This window comes from Sus scrofa, chromosome 3 (assembly GCF_054392235.1).
Source record: "Sus scrofa isolate SSC_HxYL_T2T_F1_AM1 chromosome 3, Sscrofa_HxYL_maternal_Yorkshire_Landrace_v2.0, whole genome shotgun sequence".
Taxonomy (NCBI): Eukaryota; Metazoa; Chordata; class Mammalia; order Artiodactyla; family Suidae; genus Sus; species Sus scrofa.
The window spans coordinates 58097490-58120588 of NC_139385.1; the positions used below are offsets into that span (position 1 = coordinate 58097490).

At 52.8% G+C, this 23099-nt stretch overlaps 1 protein-coding gene across 2 annotated transcripts; it reads right to left on the minus strand.

The window, feature by feature from the left end:
- Positions 1-655: 655 nt before the first annotated feature.
- LOC100738720 (myelin and lymphocyte protein) lies at positions 656-15644 on the minus strand. Of its 2 annotated transcripts, XM_021087087.2 has the most exons (4): positions 15439-15644; positions 5021-5188; positions 3744-3866; positions 656-1234 (listed from the first exon to the last, which is right to left on the minus strand). In XM_021087087.2, the coding sequence occupies exons 1-4, from the start codon at positions 15529-15531 to the stop codon at positions 1160-1162; spliced, it is 459 nt and encodes a 152-aa protein (XP_020942746.2). In that variant the 5' UTR covers positions 15532-15644; the 3' UTR covers positions 656-1159. The 2 variants fall into 2 exon arrangements, with proteins under 2 accessions (XP_020942746.2, XP_013851287.3); XM_013995833.3 differs by lacking the exon at positions 656-1234 and having other exon boundaries at positions 3609-3866.
- Positions 15645-23099: the final 7455 nt, after the last annotated feature.

The window sequence follows — 23099 nt, forward strand, 5'->3', positions numbered from 1 at the left end:
TCTGCCCCTGTTTTCTTTTGGCTTAAGGACTTTCTAACTGAGCACAGACCCCTTTGTTTTGTAGGAGAAAGAGGGGGTCCCCCAGGCTGGTGCTTGGTGAGCTTCCAGCGAGGCTGAAGCCGTGTGACCTCCCCTGTAGCTGGGGAGGGTGGGCTGCCCAGTGCCGGCCTCTCTGAGATGCAGTGGCTGGGCACACGCTGCTGTCATCGGAACTGCCCTCTGATGCTGCCTCTGGAGATGCAGCCTAAGCCAAGGGTTCCTCAGAAAGGAAGCTGAGTATGATGGTGTTCTCATGCTGGGGAAATTAAATTGAAAAACAAAATCAGGAGTTCCCGTCGTGGCGCAGTGGTTAAATAATCCGACTAGGAACCATGAGGTTGCGGGTTCGGTCCCTGCCCTTGCTCAGTGGGTTAACGATCCGGCGTTGCCGTGAGCTGTGGTGTAGGTTGCAGACGCGGCTGGGATCCCGCGTTGCTGTGGCTCTGGTGTAGGCTGGTGGCTACAGCTCCGATTCAACCCCTAGCCTGGGAACCTCCATATGCCGCGGGAGCGGCCCAAGAAATAGCAACAACAACAACAAAAGACAAAAAGACAAAAAAAAAAAAGAAAAACAAAATCAAAAAACATCCCATGAAAGTATTGAACAAGAAGGCACTTTATAAGATATTTCAAACATTTATTATCTCCCACTGCAGATATCTGCAAATATTTGATGGGCAAGTTGTATTCTCCATGACAGGTAGAACATCCTTGAAGATATATTATACCCATGGAGAGGCAGACACATATTGCAAGAAGGACACACAGAAAAGCCTGTGTAAAATTCCTGTAGAGAGTAATCCAAACTTGGTCCAAGGGTCAGCAGGGGAAGCCTTGTTTCATGGTCTCTCAGATCACATTCCCCATTTCCCACTCCACCCCTCCCTTTCATTAGGCAATGACTCTAGAAAGCTCACTGGAGGTGAAGAATGTCAAGCCCCCTATCCTGACACAAAGGTGTATGGAGCGTCATCATGACACCCACAAAGAAACAGAGTGTTGGTTTCTTTCTTTTTTTCTTTTTCCACCATCGAGAGCATTTCTCAGTTCCAAAGTGTTAGCTGAAAGGTGGGCCGATAAGTTACCATTGTATGTGTTTTCAGGAATGTTCTCTGTTGCTTTAGAAAGACTTCCATCTGATTAAAGAAAACACTGCGTGGATCAGGTACAGCAGAGTGACAATGAACAAAGACCCCTAAAACCAAGATAAATGACCATTAATGGGTGCACATGGCCAGAGGGAAAGGCATGGGCCATCCACACTGGGCTGGCTACTCATATGGCACTTGGGGTTGATGGCCTTGAAGCTTTGTACCACTGCTTCCCATCATTCCCTGTCCTGCAGAGCCCAGGTGTGGCCCCGAATGCTCTCAGCAGACTCCAGGTGACCTAATGGTTCACTGGACTTGGTGTGCATCTGCCATCCCATGTCATGATGTTGGTGTCACCCAGCTGGAAATGAGGGCCCTCGGAGACCCCTTAAGTGATCTTACAGGCCAGGATCCACTGCTCTTCGTGGAAAGCGTTGTTCCAGCCTACCCGTGAGACCAGAGTCCACCAGTTGTGATCCCAGCAGCCATGGCTAACAGAGTACGACCCATGCCCTGCCTGGGCATCCTCAGACCCTGCCCAGAATTTTATTCTAAGATTCTGAATCTCACAAGCATGGGCCAGGAGCCAGGCCAAGGAATTGAGGCTCTGGGATGGAGAGGAGGTGTTTTGAGCTTTTGCCAAAAGGAGGGACCTTAAGAAAGCTGCTGGGAACAGAGGTGGGGAAAGGTGGCAGATGGTCACTTTGTGCCCTGTCTGGGCACTGTTCTGCTGTGTTTACCTGAGCACCATCTATTCTATCACGCTGCTCTGGGTGGTTTGCCCCCAAGGCTTACCTGCAAATATCTGCACCTGGCTTGTGGACCTTGGGTGTGGGGTCAAGAGTTTCCAGCTTCTGGGGTTGGGATGGGGGTATGTGTGGGTTTTCTAGTGAGGGGGCCATGAAAGTCATTTGAAGGTGACAGAGGAGGCAGATGACCCTTGTCCCAAGGGAAGGAGAGCAGCCAAGTGCTGCCTGGCCGTGCTTCTGTTTAGAAACCAGCTGTCTTGGGAGATGAGCCAGCATGAGAGATGGTCCCACACTGCGGGACATTGGAGAGGGTGCCAGGGACCAGGAGGTGGTCATGCTTATGGAACTGGGGAGGGGCTGGGAGCTGAAGTGGGGTGTGTGGCTTCCCCTGGGGAGGGACTGGACCCCTTGGGAGCAGCAGACAGCCTTTGAGGGGCTTTCCCACAGACCCTTCCCCCTGGGAGCAGGAAGGGCACCTCTCCACACCTTTTCCCAGGGCCCAGCAGCACCCACCCTGTGGGTTTCTCTCTGCCTCTCCCTTTTCCCTAAAGGGGGCAGGTGGCACAGCTTTGGCACGTGGTGCTGGCATCTACTGTCCTGTCATCAGTTTGACCTTAGGACTTGCATAACTCATAGGTAGATTCCTAGATAGCTGAGGAGTGCTGTTTCTGAAAGCTTGCCTTAGATTTCAAATGATGTTAATGGTTAGAAATACATCTGATATGGTGGGTTAGCACTACGGGGAAAGTCCACACATGCCAGACTCTGGAAAAGCATTCTATGAGCAATGCCTTCTCTCATTGGCTCTCATGCTGCTCCATTCCATCAACAGAAGCTTGGAGGTCATGACCTCACAGCCCACTGAGTGGTCTGGCCCTGCAGGTCAGGGATGTTCCTTTTACGGCTCAGAAACCTGCATGCCATGTGCCCCCCCAGACACTCACGGTCGCACCTCTATCTGTTCTGCTGATGTGGTAAAGGAGGTCCCGGCCCCTCTTCCACCCATTGCTCACGTTGAAGCCTGGTAAGAAGTGGTTCATTGGCTTTCTCATCCTCTGAGGACGCAGTGGGAATTACCATCCCATTTTATAGATGAGCAAGCTGAGGCTCAGAGGGCACAGGGACTTGTAGGAGGAGCGGGTGAGTGTGAATACCTCTGTCAAGAGACAAAGGCCTGATCCCAGCAGCAGACATCACAGCTGGGGTGTGGACACACTAGACCTAGAAGGGCCTCCCCACAGCCCCAGAGTGAGGGCCTGGGAGACGCTGGTCCTTCGACTTCCCACCCCAGGCCTCACCCCTTCCTGGCCCTGACAGTGTGCTTCCCTGGAAGACACCGAGGGAGAGCCAGGACTCTCTGCCAAGTGGCCAGACTCTCTCAAACTGGTGTTAAGGGTGTGGGTGTCAGAGCACTTGGCCTGGACCCCAGATCCCATCAGGTCTTGGTGACCTGGGGGTGGGTTATGCATGCTCTCGGGGTCCTGGTTCTCCATCTGTGAAATGGGTATAGCACTCCATCCTGGGGCTGCTGCGAGGGGCAATGATTTTCCCCATGAACTCAGACAGTGCCAGGCCCCCAAGGTCCCGTCTCCTCCCATATCTGTCTTTGCAAAGTCCGCCCAGTATGGGACCCCTGGCCAGCCCGGGCCTGGGCTGTGCAGCACTGACCCACAGTTAAGGGTGCCCAGGGCACGTCATTTCCCTTCTCTGGGGCTCTGTTTCTTCAGAATGAGAGGAGTGTTTACTTTATTCAAAATTATGTGAACTAAAAGCCATCAGGGAAGGCCCTAGTAGCCTTCCACTCAGACCCTCCATCAGTGGGCAGTGGGAGCTGTGCACATGGCACGTTGCCCTGGGGACTCACAGCAGAGATGTTTTGAATGTGTTGTTTGTCCTCGTTTCTCTCATCTGGCCAGATGGTGAGGAAAGCTTCGAAGATAGAGGCGCTGAAGTAAAACAGGAAGGCGATACAGTGGTAGGCTGCGTCCTGCAGGGTCAGAAGGGGCCATGGAGAGATGGGGAGTTGTGAGCAGATGTGGTGTCCTCAGGGCCCATGACACCGACTCCCAGTCCCTGCCCATCAGGGACCAGGTCCCTGCATCACCCTGTTACCTCTTCACCCCCTCCTCACAGAGGTGGATTCACCAGGGCTGCCCAAGCTGAGTTTACGGCACTGATTTGGGGGCCAGAGTAAGGACTTTGCTGGAGGAGGAGCATTGCCTCCCCTTGAGGTGGAATCTTGTTGTGGGTGGAGGAAGGGGAGAGGGGGCTCTTGGGATTGGCAGGAATGGGTTCTGGACCTGAGATGTGTCATCTATGGTCACGATCCCTAGTTCAGATGTGGCCTCTGTGACCAGTGCAGGCTCAGGGTATTTCGGTTGTTTTGTCTTGTTTTTTTTTTTTTTTTTTTTTTTTTTTTTGAGCTGGGGAGCCGTCTACTGGGGCTCCAGGTATATTTAAAGGCAAAAAAGTACTAAGATGGGGCCTTGAGTAGTTGTGATTTGGAGGTGGTCTGAAAAGCCTCGTTTGAAGGCCTTTTGAGAGTAAGAGTCCTGGACAACAGCCACACCCCCTTCCACAAGAGGTTTGGGCTGGTGACCCCTTTGTAAGTTTACTTTCTTTATGGGCCTCAAGACAGAAGGGAGATCACAGGCCATCCCTCTCCACCAGCCAGGTCCCTCTTGGTGACCCTGCTTCAGAAGGCCATGACTGAGAGCTGGGCAGTGAGCACGGCCTCACGCTGGGCAGCCAGGGCCAGCCCGCAGGCCCCTGGAGATGGAAGCCAGCTCTCCTGGGTGGTGGGAGATGCCAGCGGGCCCCTGACAGGGGGAGGAGGTACAGGGAGGGTTGCCGGGCTGCTGGTTTCCGTGAAAGAGAAACACACAGGAGAAAGCCGAACAGCAAGTCCACAAAGAATCAGGCAGCAACAGTCAAGCTCTGCCTTCACCTCCATCTGACGTGCTGCTGCAGGAGCCCCGGGCCACCGTGGACAGCTCAGAGCTGAAGGCCTGGCCAGCTCCGCCTTGGAATGTGGGTGGGAGATGTCCACGGGGCACCTCACCCAGCACTGGAAAAGCCATCGTGCCAGGGGAGAGGATCCAGTACACCTGCCCTCCTTGAACATCTGGGGCTGAGACTCACCAGGTTGATCCAGAAAGTCCCAGTCTTGTGGGCACCAGCTACATACAGGAAGAGCAGGAGAGTGGTGGCTATGAAGCAGAACACGGACACGAACATGACCCAGCCCTGAACCTGGGGGTTGGGCACTTGGGACCAGGTGATCAGGATCCACACCAGGCCTCCAAAGATCTGCAGAGGGAGGGGGAGAGAAGGGGCGTCAGAGCAGGAGAGCCTGGGCCCAGGATGACCAGACCAGAGGTAAGACTGGGGAAGCAGAGGCAGAAAAACCGAGGGTACACAGAGACCAGCAGGGGGATGTTTTCTTGACTAAAAATTACACTTACCTACTCCTCAAGGCTCTAGACTGGATCTCTAATCTCAGTCTTTCCAATCTTCTGCTTCCTGCCTTTATTCACTTTTTAAATTCAAGTTTAATTTTGGATTTAACAAACCCTTATATTACATTTATATGCCATGCACTCTTCCTAAGTACTTTACAAATATTAACTCAGTTAACCCTCACAATATCCCTACGAGTATGGTGCTGACCCATTTGTGAGATGGGGAAACTGAGGCACCTGTAAGTTAGAAAGTTGTCATCCCAGTTTATCATTAGAAGGGCTAATTGCCATCCAGTTTATCATTAGAAGGGCTAAACTGCCATCCAGTTTATCATTATAGGGCTAATTCTGAGGTGATATCCTTTCCCGTATTTTTGACATAAAAACATCCTTTCTTTTATAAAAGGGTGGTGACCAGCTGATTCTTTTGGTCTTTATTTGGTGAAACAAATTAGCCACATTATGTCATTGGCTATTAGAAAAAAAATTGACATCATATACTGAAATCCAGGGAGTTCTCAGACTACTGGATGCCAGATTGGGGTGGGGAGGGCCCAGGTCATCCTGGTCTCTGATGGCCTAGGATGGGAATGAGAGAAGCACTCCTCCTGCTTCAGTATGCAGAAGACACCCCACTTGGGGTCCCTAAGGTCAGGGAGCCCCACATTTTCAAAGAGGAATGCAGGGACAGATGGAGGGATCACAACCTCAGTGCCACAGTCCAGCTCCCCCTGTGGACAAGGCACAACCAAGCTGGGACTTTGGGTGCTTATCTTCCCTTCTCCTGTCCCTCCGTCCCAGTGAGATCCCCTCAGCCTCATCCATCATCCCTGCCCAGAGAAGGAGTGGGCTGGGCCACGGTGGAGACAGCTTTGCTGTCAGAGGGTGCAGGGTTTGGCATCAGGCTCCTGAGGGTCGGGGGCTGAGGACAGGCTGCCCTCCAGGCCCCGTGTCCCCTGTGGTGTGAATGCACGTGGTCCATTGACCCCGCCTCCCTGCCCCTGCTGCCCACTTGCTTGGTAAGAGCCAGCACTTCCTTACCAGGCTTCTTTGAGCATGTTGGCTGAGAAGCATGAGGGGCCAGTCACATCTGGGTAGAACAGTCAGTGTGCTGAAGGATCCAGAGTTACCCAACCAGGTTGGGCCTGATGTTTCAGATGTGGGCATCTCTGAGCAGGAAACTCTACAGATGCCTGAGAGCCAGTGGGACATACTTTTCAACTTGTAATAAGTGGTGCAAAATCAATTAAATAATCCTCAGACTGCCCGAGAGTGAGATGTGTATGTAGATTCTTCAGTTCTTGCCTTTAAAAACCGATAGCTGGGCCTTTACCATAAGGGATGGTGACGAAGGGCATGGTTGTGTCAATGGCTGAGCTGGACTTGGATTTAGGAGACAGGAGAGTGAGGTCCCCCTGGCTCACAGCTAACTCCTGGGTATGAGATACAGGCAAGTCCTGTCCAGCTGTGTGTTGGTGTGTGAGTTAGTTAACCGGCCCTCAGGGTCTCCTGTTAGATGTGTTTGGCAAAATGAGTGAGTGATAGACCAAACCCCAAAGGAACAGCTTGCATTGCATGTCTTGTGTCCCGTGTGGGCCCTGCAGATGGGAGGTGCTTGTATGTGGCTGGTGGACATGGCACTGAGGGACACTGAATGCCATACCAGGAAATTGATTCTCTCTCCCACTTTCTTTGGTGTTTTCTGACAAAGGCAAAGAGAAGGGCTCAGGTGGAAACAGGTGGCTGCAGCCGCGCTAGAGCACAGGTTCCAAGAACAGATGGGCAGAGGGGACCTGGGGAATGGCATTGATTTTTTTTTTTTGTATAAAAAAACCCATGAGGTAAATTAATGCACGGGTGGTACCTGGAAATGGCACATGTCTGAGAAGGTGGCTCTCAGATCTGGGAATGCAAACTCTGCTTCCTTTCCCCCTGTGGCTTGGTCAGGAATCAGAGGCAGGGACAGTGAGGTGAAGTCACCACATGGAATGCTGGTGTGCACTAGCCAAATGTGGCCACAGCTTTGGTCACAGGTGCAGAGGGAAGCTTCAAGGTTAATCCAGACTCTCAACTTGAGTTGGGTATGAGCGTTTATCAGCCTGGTGGGACTGTCTTCCAGCTCCCTAAAAATGCATCCTCTCTTCCTCTCCCTTTCTCTTGCATACTCTCTGTCTCTTTGTCTCTCTCACACACAAAGACACTCTTAGGTGGAATCCTGGAGTCTGTCCAGAGCTGTCCACAGGAGCAAAGCCCAACCCCAGACCCTGCCCACTGGCAGACCTCAGGACCCCACCCCAGCTCAGTGTACCACATTGCAAAGGTCCTTTAAAAATATATTGACTTAACATTCCCATTGTGGCACAGCAGAAATGAATATGACTAGTATCCATAAGGATGTGGGTTTGATCCCTGGCCTTGCTCAGTGGGTTAAGGATCTTGGAGTTCCCATTGTGGCTCAGCAGTTACTGAACCCAACTAAGATCCCTGAGGATGTGGGTTTGATCCCTGGCCTCGCGCAGTGGGTTAAGGGTTCAGCCTTGCCATGAGCTATGGTGTAGGTCACAGGTGTGGCTCAGATCCCACATTGCTGTGGCTGTGGTGTAGGCCAGTAACTGTAGCTCCTATTCAACCCCTAGTTCCATATGCCGCAGTGCAGCCCTGAAAAGAAAAAGAAAATTTGACTTTTTTCGGGGGTGATTTATCTGTAATAGTAAGTTTCATAGTAAGGCGATGGGGAAAGATTCTCTTTTATATCTCTTCAATGAGATGTAACTCATGTTATACAACTCAGCCATTTACAGTGTACAGTTTGATGGTTTTTAGCATAGTCGCAGTTATGTGCCTCTCTCATCCCCAAAGGCAACTGGAGAACGTTTCCATCACCTCCCAAGAAACCCTGTGCCCCACAGCCATGGCAGCCTCCACCCCTTCCATACAAAGCCTCCACTTTCCAGCTGTGCAGGTTTCCCTGCTCTGCACTTCCCCAGGCATTGGCTCATGTGACAGGGGGACTTGTGACTGGCTGCTTCCATTTAGCATGATGTCTTTCACAGTGAGACGTTCTCTCTCAAGGGGACTTTCACAGAATTATCTCCACCATGACATGGCACCGCACTGGCCCATTCCCACCCCTCACTGGGGAGGATGCTGAGGGAATGGTCTCTTTCCTCTGGAGCCTCCAAACTGGGAAGAGCTGAGGAGCCACTAGTTCAAGGGAAGCTCTCGGAGCAAAGAGGCCACCAGAACCATGTGCCCCAGGAATAGATGTGAAACTACCCTTCCTGAGAGGAAATGTCCTCGGCACAGATGAAGTGATAAAAAGTTGAGGGTTTGCTCCCAGGAGATGAGCAGGGGTGCTCCCGTCTGCCCACACAGCCTGCAGGTGCCCAGGGGAGATATGCCAGGTGGCGGCTGCAGGAAGGAGCCGCAAGGGACCATCTGGGAGGGGTGCCGACGTGGGTGCAGAAGGATCATCCCTGAGAGGGCAGGAGGGGTAAGATAAAAGGCCAGGCTGAGCTCAGGAGGGTTCTTCTCTCAGCTAGATGTCTGTGAGCAGTGCCCCAGAAACAGATACTGCATTTTCCTGTGAGCGTGTGAGTGTGTGTGTGTGTGTGTGTGTGTGTGTGTGTGTGTGTGCAGAGGCCGGTTAAGGATGAGCTTCTGCAGAGAAGGGATTAGGTACAGGACAGGAGGACATGAGTACCAGGTGGCAGGAGAATGCAGGGAAGGAGATCAGAGGGGAAGGACCCAGTCCCCCAGACACTGAGGCCTCCCGAGACCCAAGAACAGGGCCCTGAGAGGGAGGCTGGGGACTCTTCCTGTTCTGAATAGCAGGGAGAGCAGGAAGCAGACACTGGGTCTTGGCTGAGCCCATCACCCTTGTGTGGCAGAATGGGCTTCCACCAGGTCAAAGGAAAGCCTTCCCTCTCTTGCTCACTTACTCATGCCATCATTCATTCATTCATTCACTCATGCATTTAACAGACCCACTGAGAGGGACCCACGGCACTGAGGGTGGGTAGGTCCAGGGAGATAAACTCTAATCAAAGACACACTAGTCAGTGGAGCTCCTGTCCCCTCTCCTCCAGTCTTGCTGCTGAGCCCCACCCAAGCTCCACCAGGGGCAGAGTCAGGTCCTGGGGAGTGTACTGGGGCCGCAGTGAGGGTGGCCAGACATTTGCATGGGGTCCCCTCCTGTGACCCCATGGAGGTGTCTGGGGGGCAGGTCAGAGATTCTCTGTGTGGGGACCCCCTCTCCCTCTGTTCCTGAGAGTCTGACCTCTGAGGTGTCTCCTGCTCAAGCTCTGGGGGTGGTGCTGAGGCTTCCTGACTCAGTTTACCTACACCAGCTGCTCTGCCCTCCTGGCCCTTCACCTGCAGGCTCCTTCCTTCTGGGGACCCATCCTGACCTCATCCCTCCACAGCACCAGCCATGGGCATGAGGAGGATCCCCGATCACTATCTCCCCCATCCCCAGGCAGAGGACAGTCATCATTTCCTTAATGAATGAAAACTCCCCTGTGATCCACAACGTCAGAGGCTTGTAGACTGCCTTGCTCTCATTTGGATGGAGCTTTTTTCTTCCCTGTACCCACTGGCTTTACCCAGCAGGAAAATGAGAAACAAGGAGGTTCCATGCAAAATACGAGTAAGCCAGCTCTCAGAGACAAAGTCCTTGGACATTTAGACCAGATAGGAGTGGCTTCCATCCAGGCAAAGCAAGAGGTATTGATGGGTGGCACCAGGTAGGTTAGTAGCGAGGACGCTCACAACACTGTGCCTGCAGCAGTGCGCAGAATCATCCTCAAGGGCTCCGGCTGCTCTTGAGGGCCCTGGGTTCTCTTAGGGGAATTGGTGTGATTGTCGGTTTTAGCCTCTATCTGCCCTTGGGGTCAAGGACTCCCTTGTGATTCATAACCATTAGCAGGTGCAGACAGATGCTAGCCCTTTCTTATAGATGCTGAGGACTAGTTTCAGAGAGGTAGGTCTGTGCCAGGGATGTGGGCAGACTCCTGGACCAGGCAGAGATAGACCCCAGGACACGCCTGCAGTACAGGAAAGGATGCTCTCAGTGTGGGTTTCTAGGTAAGTTGGGCTTGAAGGACTTAACCCCCTCCCCATGTCACCAGCACCAGTGGAGCCTCATGATGGAGACCACTGAGGTCTGTGGGGTTGGTTCTGGGAAGAGTCCTAAGACGCAAACGCTGGCTGGTTCCCTTCCTGCCAGGCCCTCATCCAGCAGTGTAATGGCACCTAATAGTTACTGAGCAGTAGCTATGTGCACTGCTTTGTTTTAAAAGCTTTGTGCATATCACACTTACTTATTCTTCATGGCAATCCCTGAGGTGGGTGCTTGCATATCCAACAGCCCTCATCCATCCTGCTTATCACCAGGCAGCTGCAAGGCACAACGGAGGCTGGGGGAGATGGTGGCAAGATTCCGTGCCAGCAGTTGCCCTCGCCCCAAGCCAGTGCCCTGCCAGATAGTGATAAACTGAGATGGTGACAGATCATTTTTGACAGGCTTAATCCACACCCAGTAGTTGTCGTTCCCAAGTCTTCTGGCAGATACAGTCATTTTCAGTGCACTCAGAATCCACCAAGCCTTTCCCAGGGATCCTGGCACCAAGCTGGCAGGTTTGCAGATAGGGCCCCCACCTCAGGAAGCCCCCCACCCCCAAGGAGGAAGGCAGGATTGGCAGCCACCCATCAGGCTGACCAGGGAAGCTCCTAGCAGAGAACATGCTGACCCCCACCCTCCATCCCCCCTCCATGGTGAGAAGAGCCTGTAGGAAGGCCTTGTTGAGGGTGACATCTGCGCCATACTTGACCCCAAAGACAAGTCAAGTGTGCCCTCGACAGCCCCGCCACTCCCCAATCTCACTTACTCCCCTGCCCAAGAAGGGCACCTGAGGCCAAGGGTGGTGTCGAAGGGGCTTATTGCCCCTGCTCCCTCCACAGTTGCCCCCTTAATGGATTGGTCAGTTGATCTCAGGCAGGTGTTTGAGTTATGAATAAATTAATAATAATGACACCTAATGGTTACTGAGCAGTAACTATGTGCATTGCTTTGTTTTAAAAGCTTCACGCATATTACACTTACTTATTCTTCACAGCAATCCCTGAGGTGGGTGCTATCCTATCCCCATTTCACTGATGCAAAAACTGAGGCAGAGTTGGCTGCTTACGTCCCCACAGCTGCTGGGTGCCAGTGCTGACAGGCTGGTTGTGGAGCCCAGTCAGGACCTTGGTGTGTGGCAGTTACTCAAGGTGACCCACAAGCAGTTCACCGTGATAGCTTCCCCAAGTTTAGGCTTGGCTTTGGAGATGGCCATGGAGAAGTGTCACATCGGTGGAGAGGAGACTGGCCCACTAGCCTTGCTCTTGCTTCCAGCCTCCCTGGGGCTCTGGGTCTGGAGAACTAGGGGAGGTTCCCTCCGCCATTCCTCCATTGGCTTCACAGGCTCTGCTCTGTGGCCTCACTGCCTGCGACAGTGGCATGGCCTGTGTGGCTCAGAGAGGCAGGGTCACACCACCTGGTTGGGTCACCCTTTCTCTTCCTGTGAGGACCCTGCAGCCTTCAGAGGTCAGGAGCTCAGGGGTAGGGGTGCAGGGGTAGGCCACCATGGCCCACCTTGAGCCAGCACCCTTCCCTACTCCTGGGCAGTTTCCTTGTCTTGGGAGCTGAGTGGCGCTCCACCCTGTTGGCTCCGGAGGCTGAACGTTTGACATCTGCTCCTCCCAGGCTATTGGGAGGTCAGGCATGAAAATATGGACTGTGAGTAATCAACAACTCGCTGGGCCACAGATTTTAAAAATAACCAAGCCTTTCACACCCATTGGACTAGCAGAACATTACAGAGTCTGACTCTACCAAGTGTGGCAAGATGAGGAACAATGGGGACTTTCATATGCTGCTGGTGGGGTCAGGGAGGTTTAGCTTGAAGCTTATGCAACATGGGGATCTGCTCTATGCAAGAATGCAAAATGTGGTAGAGTATTGGACTGGCCCTGAATAAGCAGGGGTCCTGAATTTAATTAAGCTTCATCAGCTTCCCAGCAACTCCGCCCTGGCTGTGTAAATTGGAATAACCCTTTTGGACGGCAACGGGCTAACATCTGGGAAAATGCATTCCCTGTGACCCAGCAAGTCAAACCTCTGTGTGTTCCCACAAGAAATTCCCATGATATAAGTAAAGAGGCAAATAAAGAGGGTTCTTTGTCAATGCTGTCTGCAATGTCAAAGTGCAGCATATTGAAATTTACCCAAGTGTCCATCAAAGGAAGATGGCTTAAGAGCGTTAGGGTGTATAAACCTCAGAACAAGGCTGCATGAAAATCATGTTGCAGAAGGATGTGTACAGGGTGATACTACCTTCAGAACATGAAAAAAAAAAAAAAAAAGAAAGAAAGAAAGAAAGAAAAAAAACCCCACATAAAACCACACCATGTGTAGTCATGGGATAGTTAGGTGTGCAGTAAAGGGCTAACCTTGAGCACTCATTTAGCCCAGGGGTGGTCCTGAGGCTGGAGGGAGGAGAGTAAGATAGCAGAATATCCAGGGGGCTTAGATGTCATCTGAAAGGCTCTAAATCCTTAATCCTCAAAGGAAATAAGGCAAAACATGAAGATTTGACAAAATTAAGTGGTAGTTATGTGAGTACCTGCTAAAGTATTATATATAATTTTCTGTTGTATTTGAGATAGTTTTAAAAAGTTGAAGTGTAGCTAGCACAACAGGAAACTAACCATTTCAAACTGTCCAGTTCAATGGCATTTAATACAGTCGCGATGTACAACCACCACCTTATGTAACTTGAAAACATTCGAGCCAGCCCAAAAGGAAACCCCATACCCATGAAACTCTGCCACATCTCGCTGTCCTCTCAGACCGTGGTAAGCCAAGAATTTGTATTCTGTCTTGATAGATTTACCTAATCTGGACATTTCACATAAGTGGAATCATATACTATGGGACCTTGTGTCTTGCTGCTTTTTCCTTTTTTTCCCTGTCTTTTTAGGGCCACACCTGGGGCATATGGAGGTTCCCAGTCTAGGGGTCAAGTCAGAGCTACAGCTGCCAGCCTATGTCACAGCCACAGCAATGTGGGATCCGAGTCGCACGTGTGACCTACACCCAGCTCGGCACAGTGGCAACACTGGATCTTTAAACCCATTGAGTGAGGCCAGGGATTGAACCCTGCATCCTCATGGCTCCTAGTTGGGTTTGGTAACCCCTGAACCGCGAAGGGAACTCCTGAGAAAAAATAACTTAAGAGAGTTGGAAGAGAAATATTTGGGGCAAGGGAGAATTATTTCAGTCTAGAAGCGCCTACCATTTGCAGGTCACAAAACCACCCTCGAGGAGTATATTTCCACTAATCTGTAGTCCCGAGATTTCTTGCACTGTCTCTACTTTCCCTTGGCAGTGTGGGGGGGATCCTCTCCACAAGTGAAAGATCATCCCACCTGGCTGGGCTGTTCCTATCCTCCAGGGCATGCCTTCTCCTAAGCTGTGACACCAAGAGGAGGCAGAGGGCACTGAGAAGTTGTCCTTTCTGTGAAGCCAGGATAGGACAGCCTCCCGACCCCAACCCATCCCCACCCCCCCAACACACACACCTGCAACCACACAGCTGCAAAAGCACAGCAAGCCACTCACAGGGCAACTGAAAAGACAGACACTGGCAGGTCCTAATGTTGCTTAAAATCCTTTCGGCCCCCATTACACTTCACTTTTAGCCCTCTTCTCTTTGGGTCACGAAACTCTGTAAACACAGTAACCTCTGAGGAACCACCCCATTACTGATACCAGGTCATAGGTTCAGAATCCTGCCTTGGGAGAGCAGAAGCTAAGTGGTGAATGGAAGCACCAAGATGAGCCATTTGGAGAAGGAATAGTCCAGTTGAAGCAAGCCCCTTCCACTCTGCACCTGGGTGTCCCCACCTGTAAATGGCATAGCTGAGCTTAGTGGCATTCAGGCTTTCTCCTGGATGGCACTTCCTTGATATGGTGCCACCAGGCAACCTTGACTCCCTCTGCTCTTTTCCCCAAACCCTCCGTAGCTGACAGAACCCCCCCCCCCCCGCCCCTTGCTGTTCACACCCGCCCCTGCCAATCAGGAGAGAAGAAGCTGGGGTCCCATTTTCCAACAGTTGGGTTTGCACATTTTCTTTTGCAACCGACTCTCCAAGGCAGCCATTCCGCTGTGCGCCTGTAGGGAAAGGAGTCTCTGGCTCAGGGCACCGCACCCACGGAAGAAACACATCTGCCCCGTCTCAGCGGAGGGCCTAGGGCCCCGCGAAGTTGAGGCGGAGGCGGCCTGAGGCCTATGACAGGGAGCGCTTTCTGCAGCCTGCGAGGGGGGTCTGTGAGGCTCCGGTGTAAGGAGGGACCAGCTGCAGGCGCAGCGGTCTCTGGGCTCACCGCCCAAGGTCAGCCAGGGAAGGTGAGGGCTCGCCCAGGTCCGGCTCCCTTCCCCCACCCCTCACGCAGGGAGGCAGCATGACCGTGGCCTCTTGTGTTATTTCCAGATCAAAGTTGTTGCAAGTTTGTTGACTCGCCAGAAACGTTCAAGAGAAAGAGAGCGAATAATCTGGATTCAGCTCCTCCTATGACCCCAACTCTATCTCCACACCTCGCTTGGTAATCCTCAGGTTTCTTTTGCTGACTTTTAAAATTAAAAAAAAACAAAAAACAAAAAACAAAAACATCCTAACCGTGGAGGGAACTGGGCCCCTCCACGGGGACGTCGCTCTCCTATAAGGGCTTCCTTTGCGCGGCCCCTGGGAAACAGGTCCCCAGCGCAGCTTTGGAACCGTCGCGCGACAACCAGACCCGGCTTCCGACATCTGACCTGTGTGAAAATGTTTTTTTCATCCCAATCCTAGAGACAGTTTCCCTACTGCCGTTTGCTAGAAGAGCCCAAACGACTGGGACGTGGGCGCAAGGGGAGACAACTCCGCTACCTAATGCTCAGGGATCTGTGCCGCAGGCGGATGGGCTGGCGCGCTGTGCGGCGCCCGGGTGAGAGCCCACGGCTCGGCGCATCCCATCCCTCCCCTCCCGGGGGGGCTCGGGGCCCGCCAGCCACTCACAGACTCGAAGATGAAGAGCAGGTCCGGAAAGGTGGTGAAGACCGCGCAACCCCTGGGCAGCCAGCGCCCGCCCGAAGCTGCTCCGGCGCCCATGCAGCCGCGCTGGCAAGGGCCTCGAAAGGGGACCTGCTGACTGATCGCTTGCTCAGGGAGCCCAGGGGCCGCGTGGCCCTGCGCGCGAGCGCGCGGGCTGAGAGCAGGGACTTGGAGGTCTTGCGAAGAGGAGCCTGGGCAGCGGCCGCTGGGCCCCCGCCCCCGCCCTAGATTGCCAGGCGCCTCCCTGAAGCACCCGGGGTAGGGTTTGGGACTTTATCTTCCGTCCCAGGTCTGGGAACCATCTCACATCCAGAGCGGGACAAAACCACTCCCGTGAGGCATTCCTTTGCACTCTTAGCAGGTCATTGCCCTCCCTTAGGAATGATTGCCCCAAATAATTATGCTTCAAAACGCCCTCGTGATCTTGGCAATCCTCAGGCCAGCTTGGCTTAACAGAACTAAACTGTTCTTAAGTTGGGTCTCTTTCGTCTCTCCCCTGGGTAGTTAGTAACTGGCAACCTCTGGGTTCAGGCTCCAAAAGAGACTAGTTCCCAGACCTGCCTGCAACTGCAGGCTGGGAGTGTGCAAGGGCAGTGCTGAGACCAGCTCTGGCAGCCCACCCTCTCCTTGCACCCTCAGAACCAGCGCCTGAATGCTGCACCCTGGGTCTGCATCCCTTGGTGTTGGAGCTGCAGGGCGATGGCTTAATGGCACCCATTGGAGGGCTGGGGAGAGGCAGCATGGCTGAGGGCTTACCGAGTGCCCAGCACCATCATAGGCTCATTTGCTGGCATGCCCTCACTAATTCCATGGAGCCTTTCTGGAAGGTGTCATCCCACCTTACAGGTTTGAAGTAGGGAGGCACCCACACACCCAGGCCACCTGGAGGGGAGCCGGGCCCTTTGACTCTAGAAGGCAGACTGTCTCCACTACCTCCATGCCTCCTGCCTAAAATCCACACACTTGAAACCAGAGGTGGGGGGTGGTTGCTCACCAGAGAGCTGTGCCCTGGTGGGCCAAGGGGGTACCTGTGCCCTGCTGCCTCCAGGGACAGTGAGCCACTGCTTGTGACCTTTTTTGCTTGTTCCCAACCTCTTCTAGGTTCCCGTTTCCTGGGTTGGGGAGACTTGGCCCTTCACCATTGCCTGAGAAAGCCATCCCCAAGCATTGTCAGGGTGATGCAGGGACGGGGACACAGAGGGTGGGTATTTGAGTGGGGAAGACAGAGTCCCTGCTCCCTAGGTGAGTTCCATCCAAAAGGGACATCACACTCAGAGTCAGTGGACACCTGGGCTAGGCCTGCACTGGGTACTCCTCCCCAACCCTAGAGGCCAAACCGTAGAGGCCAGTCCTTCTACATCCAGGTTGGTGTGGGGACAGGCTCCCATTTCTGAGCAGCTCTTGGGTGCACTGAAGAGGTAACAGTACACATGATAGAGGCCCCTGCCCTCAGTCCCCCCATCAGTACCATTTCATAAAGTGCTAGGCCACTGGGATAGCACAGGAGCAGGGAAGACTTGATCCCTGCCTTTTTGGAGCTTGCTCAGGGGTGCTGGAGATGGAGGTCAATCTAACACCACATGACAAAGGTGTGATAGGGTTTGGTGCTGGAAGGAGGGTGCAGAAAGCCCCAAGGGCACCCACCAGCCCAGCCTGGCTCAGTCCAGGGAGCTGGTGGGAGGACGTGACCCATGAGTGAGTGAGCAGTGCTTCACTAGAGGCAGGAGGCAGCCTTCCCTCCACAGGAGCATGGTCCTGGAGGAAGGTCAGGCACTGCTGCCCACACTGCAGGGCTGCAGCATCAATAAGGAAATCCTCATGAGGACTCAGAGCCACTCCACTGGGGGAGGAGGGAGAACAGCCACAGGCATCCAGGACAGAAGGAAACAGGCACAGACAGTGGGGCCTGGGGCCTGAAGACAGACAGATGCTGACAGGGGAGTCTGAGGAGAGCCTTGCAGGAAGAGGGAGGCAGGGTGTGCCTGGAAGGGTCCTGGAGGCTGGAAAGGCTTTGATCGCTCTGGGGAGCCGGGTGGCTCCTGGGGCAGAGCTGGAAGGCCCAGGCCTGTCTGGGCTAAGGAGGAAACGGGCAAATTTTAGAACATAAAGCAGAGCTTCAGCTCAATCATCCTCCCCTGTTCAGCCCTGAGAACAATCCGACCCAGTCTCTCTGCCCCAGCGAGGGTCGGGACCCTGCACCTGCGCAGGAGTGCTTTCCACCTGCCCAGTGAGTTGTACCTGGAATTGGCCCAAGTTGTCCAAAACATTAAGAAGCATCAGATGCACAGAGGGGGCAGGGCCAGTGGCTCCCCTGGATGCAGCCTCGCCCTCTCGGCAGGTTGGGGCTGCCAGGCTTCTCCTTGTTAGGCATTTCCCTTGCAGGTTTCACGTACCACACCTCCCAGATAGTATCTGCCATGCAGCGTGCTTCTTAGCCTCTGAAGAATTGTTGAGAAACGGTCAGAATTTAGCAGGTGCATCCTGGGACAGCCTTGGCCCCCAGGGCTTTTGCTCTCAAACTCACAGTTCTGCCTGAAGCTTCCTCCGGAGGCCTCCCACCCATGGGAACTGACCCCCTTGTGACTGACCCCCTCGTGGGTTCCTGGTCATTCACGAGCGGGCCTCAGTGTCTCCAGGCATTGAGACAGTGAGAGAAACCTTTACCCTCCACCCACAGTGCCAGAGGGCCCTCTTTCTGTCTATTCTTAGCATTGCTGCTTTCTTTTGGAAAAAACATACTTCCACTTAGAAAGCATGGAAGGGAAGATTGTATTCATGACCCTTGATTCTTCCCAATCAGGGCCACTGTTTTCATCTCGGCACATCACCTTTTAGGACTCATGAAGGGGCAGACTTGTCACCTCTCTGACATTCTGTTTGCACTTGGTGACCTGTTCGTTCTTGTAGCCTCGGGGGCACTCTCCCAGTGCTATGCCCACGCTGCCTGAGCCCGGGAAACCAGGCTGGAGAGGGAGGTGCACGTGGGAGCCCGGGTGCTGGAGGGGAGGCCATTGTCCCTGCAGGCATTCCAGGTGGTCTGTGAGTCAGAGCAGCCAGGCCCTTGAGGGGAGGGAGGGGACCTGCCGCCACTTCACCTGGGTGACAGAAGAGGAGGCTCCAGAGAGCTGCACCCAGAGGGGTCAGGACAGCCCGGCCACACAGGGTGGATGGCACCACAGCCCGTGGGGAGGAGGTCTGACCCTCACCTGACCAGCCTGGCTGTCTTGGGCAGCTGTCCTGACCGTGCAGAGCTGCCGTGGCATCACGGGAGGTGATTCAGACCATCACCTCTGCATCCCCTCCCAGACCCCAAAACCTTCCAGCCTCATAGCCCAAACCCACCACCTCCCAGACCAAGACCTCCCAGGCCCCAGCATTTTCCAGACCCTTGGTTCCCAGACCCCATCACCTCTCAGATCCATCATCTCAGAACCTAAACCCCTTCAACATCAGGGGACCAGAATTCTGGCATTATCCAGTTCTCTGAGACAGGACCTCCCGTCCCCTCCTCCCCCGACCTCTGAGCAGTTGATGGGAGGGAGCGACTCTGGGAAAGGACAAGCCATTCTCCAGAAGGCCTGTGACCATATTCACTCAGCATAGGACCAGGCACCCAGACACATGGGGGCTGTGTGCCTACCATGGGGTGTGGTGTCAGTGCTGGAAAAGGGACAGTAGACATTCATGTGCTGACACGGGGATGGTCTCTTACTTGGGTGGTGGAAAGTGGAAGTTGCAGAACAGTACATAGGACATAATCCATTTTTTTCTTTTTAGACTTTGTAAATATGTAGATAAGTCACTGGTAGAATGGAGGCCACACTTTTTTTTTTTTTTTTTCCAATGGCCGCACCTGTAGCCCATGGAAGTTTCCAGGCTAGGAGCTGAATCAGAGTTGCAGCTGCCGGCTGCGCCACAGCCAGAGCAATGCAGGATGGAGGCCAGGGATTGAACCCATATCCTCATGGTTACTGGTAAGGTTTGTTACTGCTGAGCCGCAGTGGGAACTCCCAGAAGCCACACTTTCCCCAGTGACTGCCTCGGGGGACCGGATTGGTGGTTCAGGGAGAGGTGAGGCTGAAGGGAGGAGAGAGATACCATTTTTTGGGTTTTTTTTTTTTTAATTCAAATTTTTTGGCCGCCCCACAGCGTGTGCAACTCCCTTGCCAGAGATCAGACCCGAGCCATGGTTTCAACCTACACTGTAGCTACAGCCACATGGGATCCTTAACCTTTTGCGCAGGGCTGGGGATTGAGCCTGCATCCCAGCACTGCAGAGAGGTCTCGATCCTGTTACATCACTGTGGGAACTCCCAGAGGTGTCACTTTTTCTTGAAATCGTGGACATAGACATGGAACTGGTGATTGGAAACCCCATTTAGGAAAGCACAGCTTGGCTCTGGCCTGCTGACCTGTGGGGTCTCTTCCTTCTGCGAGGCTGGGAATTCCTGCCCGCTGCCCAGCCAGCTAGCCAGGCCAGGATGTCATTTTCCTTCTCTGTCCCCCCACATGTGTTCCAACAGACAGGCTAGAGGGGTGGCTGGACAGAGATGGGTGCACCAGTGAGGCCAGGGACAAGGACCCTGGCTAATGCACGCCCGCTGCTGTCTGCTGGTTGCCACAGGCCTCTTGCCCTGGGTCTCCTTCTTGCAGGAAGGGCCTGAGCACTCAGGGACCTCTTGTTCTGAACCATGGCCTCTGGCCATCTCTTCTGCATATTGTCTTCCACAAAGACAGGCACATAGTGGGTCACTGCACCCCTAATTGTCATGCCACGGTCCTCCCTCTGGTCCCACATTGGCTACACAACAGACATTTAACCAGAGACCCTGGAGAACCTTCAGCTTATAGACAGTGGCTTTGGGATATGGGTTAAAAAGTCTCCCTTTACAATGTACTTGCTGTATAATTTTGGACCAGTTACCTGGTTTCTGGGCCTTGGTTTGGTTGTCTATAAAATAGCCAGAGTAATCCCTTTCTCACAGGGAGATTTGTGAATTAAATGAGATAATGGGGAGTTCCGGTCTTGGCGCAGCAGAAAGGAATCGGACTAGGAACCATGAGGTTGCGGGTTTGATCCCTGGCCTCACTCAGTGGGTTAAGGATGCAGCGTTGCCATGAGCTATGGTGTAGGTAGCAGATGCAGCTTGGATCTGGAGTTATAGCTCTGGCGTAGGCCGGCAGCAATAACTCCAATTAGACCCCTAGCCTGGGAACCTCCATATGCCACAGGTGTGGCCCTAGAAAGACAAAAAGTAAAAAATGATAAATAAATAAATGAGATAATGGGTTCTGTGTCCTTTGTTGTGCCTGCCATGAGGTAAACTTCAAGACAGTATCCCTGTATCCTAGTATCCTGGTATCCATGAGGATGTGGGTTTTGGTCCCTGGCCTTGCTCAGTGGGTTAAGGATCAGGCATTGCTGTGAGCTGTGGTGCAGGTTGCAGATGTGGCTCAGATCAGGCATTGCTGTGGTGGCTGTGGTGTAGGCTAGCACCTGTAGCTCTGATTCAACCCCTAAGCCATATAGGTACAGCCCTAAAAGGGGGTGAAAAAAAAGACAAAAAAAAGACGTGGAAGCTGGTGTGACTAGAGACTCACATCCTGGGAATTCATTAACAAAGGAATGCTCAGATTTCATCGCTGACCCGTGTGTGCCCTTTCACACACCTTCATTCTCAGAGAATAAGTATTCTCCTCTTAAAGACTCAGATTCCATTAGAGGACATTCTGGCTTTTACTCTCCTGCCTGTGTCCCCGCCTCCTTTCCTGAAGGCCACCTCCCCAGCCTGAGGCTGTTTCTGTCCCTTCCTCTTTCAGCAAATGGGAGTTTCTCTTCTGGTCCCTCAGGAGCCCCTCCCCGCCCCATGAACTCAGCAGGTGCAAGGTCCTGGGAGCCTGTCCACAGTTAGCCGCTGGAACTAAAGCAAAGTGTGGTCTGTGGGTGTCACCACTGCCTCATGTGAGCTCTTGGAAGGAGTCCTCCTGGCCTTGCAATGCCGGGGAAGGAAACAGGTTCACAAAGGTCCCAGAATTCCCATCAGCAAATAAAACCCCCCAGCCCGGGAGAAACCTGGCCTTGGTGGACTCATTCCTCTGTGATTCACCCCCATCGTGCCCACTGTGCCATCGGCTGGCACCATGTCGTGACGTGAACCAGGCGCCACCTGGGGCACAGTGGGTGCATCCTCCCCTGCCTCCCCAGACCTCAGCCACCGGCCAGCCTGCTGGGGATATTCCACCCTAGGGTGGCTTCCTGGATGGGGTCACAGGGGGGTTGATGCTGTCCAGCTCATAAGTAGGGGACAGAAGCAGAATTGCCCTTGGCAGCCCCTTGGGTCAGGCCTGGTCACTGGGGTCCTAGAAGCTGCCTCAGCCCAGAAGGCTGCATTTTGCCTGCGTGAAAACCTATGGCCTCAGTCTAACAAACAACCAAAAAAAAAAAAAAAAAAAAAGGCTAAATATATGAACAGACACCTCACCAAAAGGTATAGCAATGGCAGATAAACATGAAAACATGTTCATCTAGTAGTTCTAGTTGTGGCTCAGCAGGGTAAGGACCCAATGCTGTCTCGGGTTCAATCCCTGGCCTTGCTCAGTGAGTTAAGGATCCAGCATTGCCTCAAGCTTCAGGGCTGTTTGCACAGGTGGCTTGGATCCAGCATTGCCATGGCTGTGGCGTAGGCCAGCAGCTGCAGCTCGTATTTGTCCCCTAGCTTGGGAACTTCCATATGCCACAAGGGCAGTTCTAAAAAGTGAAAAGAAGCAAAACAAAACAAGACAAACAAACAAACAAACAAAACCACCCACCACTGAGAGATAACACTATGCCCCAATTAGAATATCCAAAATTAAAAATTCTTGTAGCAAATGTTGGTGAAGGTGAGTTCCTGTTGTGGCTCAGTGGTTAACGAACCTTAGTAGCATCCATGAGGATGTGGGTTCGATCCCTGGCCTCGCTCAGTGGGTTGAAGATCCAGCATTGCTGTGGCTGTGGTGTAGGCCAGGGGTTACAGCTCCAATTCAACCCTTAGCCTGGGAACCTCCATATGCCAAGGGTGCGGCCCTAAAAAGACAAAGATAAATGAATGAATGAATGAATGAATAAATAAATAAATAAATAAATAAATAAATGTTGGTGAAGGTATGGGGCAGTTGAACTCTCACATGTTGCTTGTGGGATGTCAAATGGCCCATTCGGGAAGTAACTTGACAGTCACATAAATGTTAAAGATGCACTTAACCATATAACCTGGTCATCCCCTCCCTAGTTATGTATTTGAGAGAAATAGAAGCATTTGCCCTTGCCAAGGCTTGTGTATAAATGCTCATAACAGCTTATTTCTAATAGGCAAATATTGGAAATAATGCAAAACGCAACAGGGGAATGCATGCACAAATTATGTTAAATCCACATAAGCATTACTGCTCAGTAATAAGAAGGAATGAACTACTGATACACACACCAGGTGGATGAATCTCAAAATAACTATGTTGAGTGAAAGAAGCCAGACAAAAATGAGCTCATATTGTATGATTCCATTTCCATAAAAGCTGGAAATTGCAAACTAATTTACAGTCATTCATAGCAGATCAGTGATTGCCCAGGGATAGGAGAGGGCGGG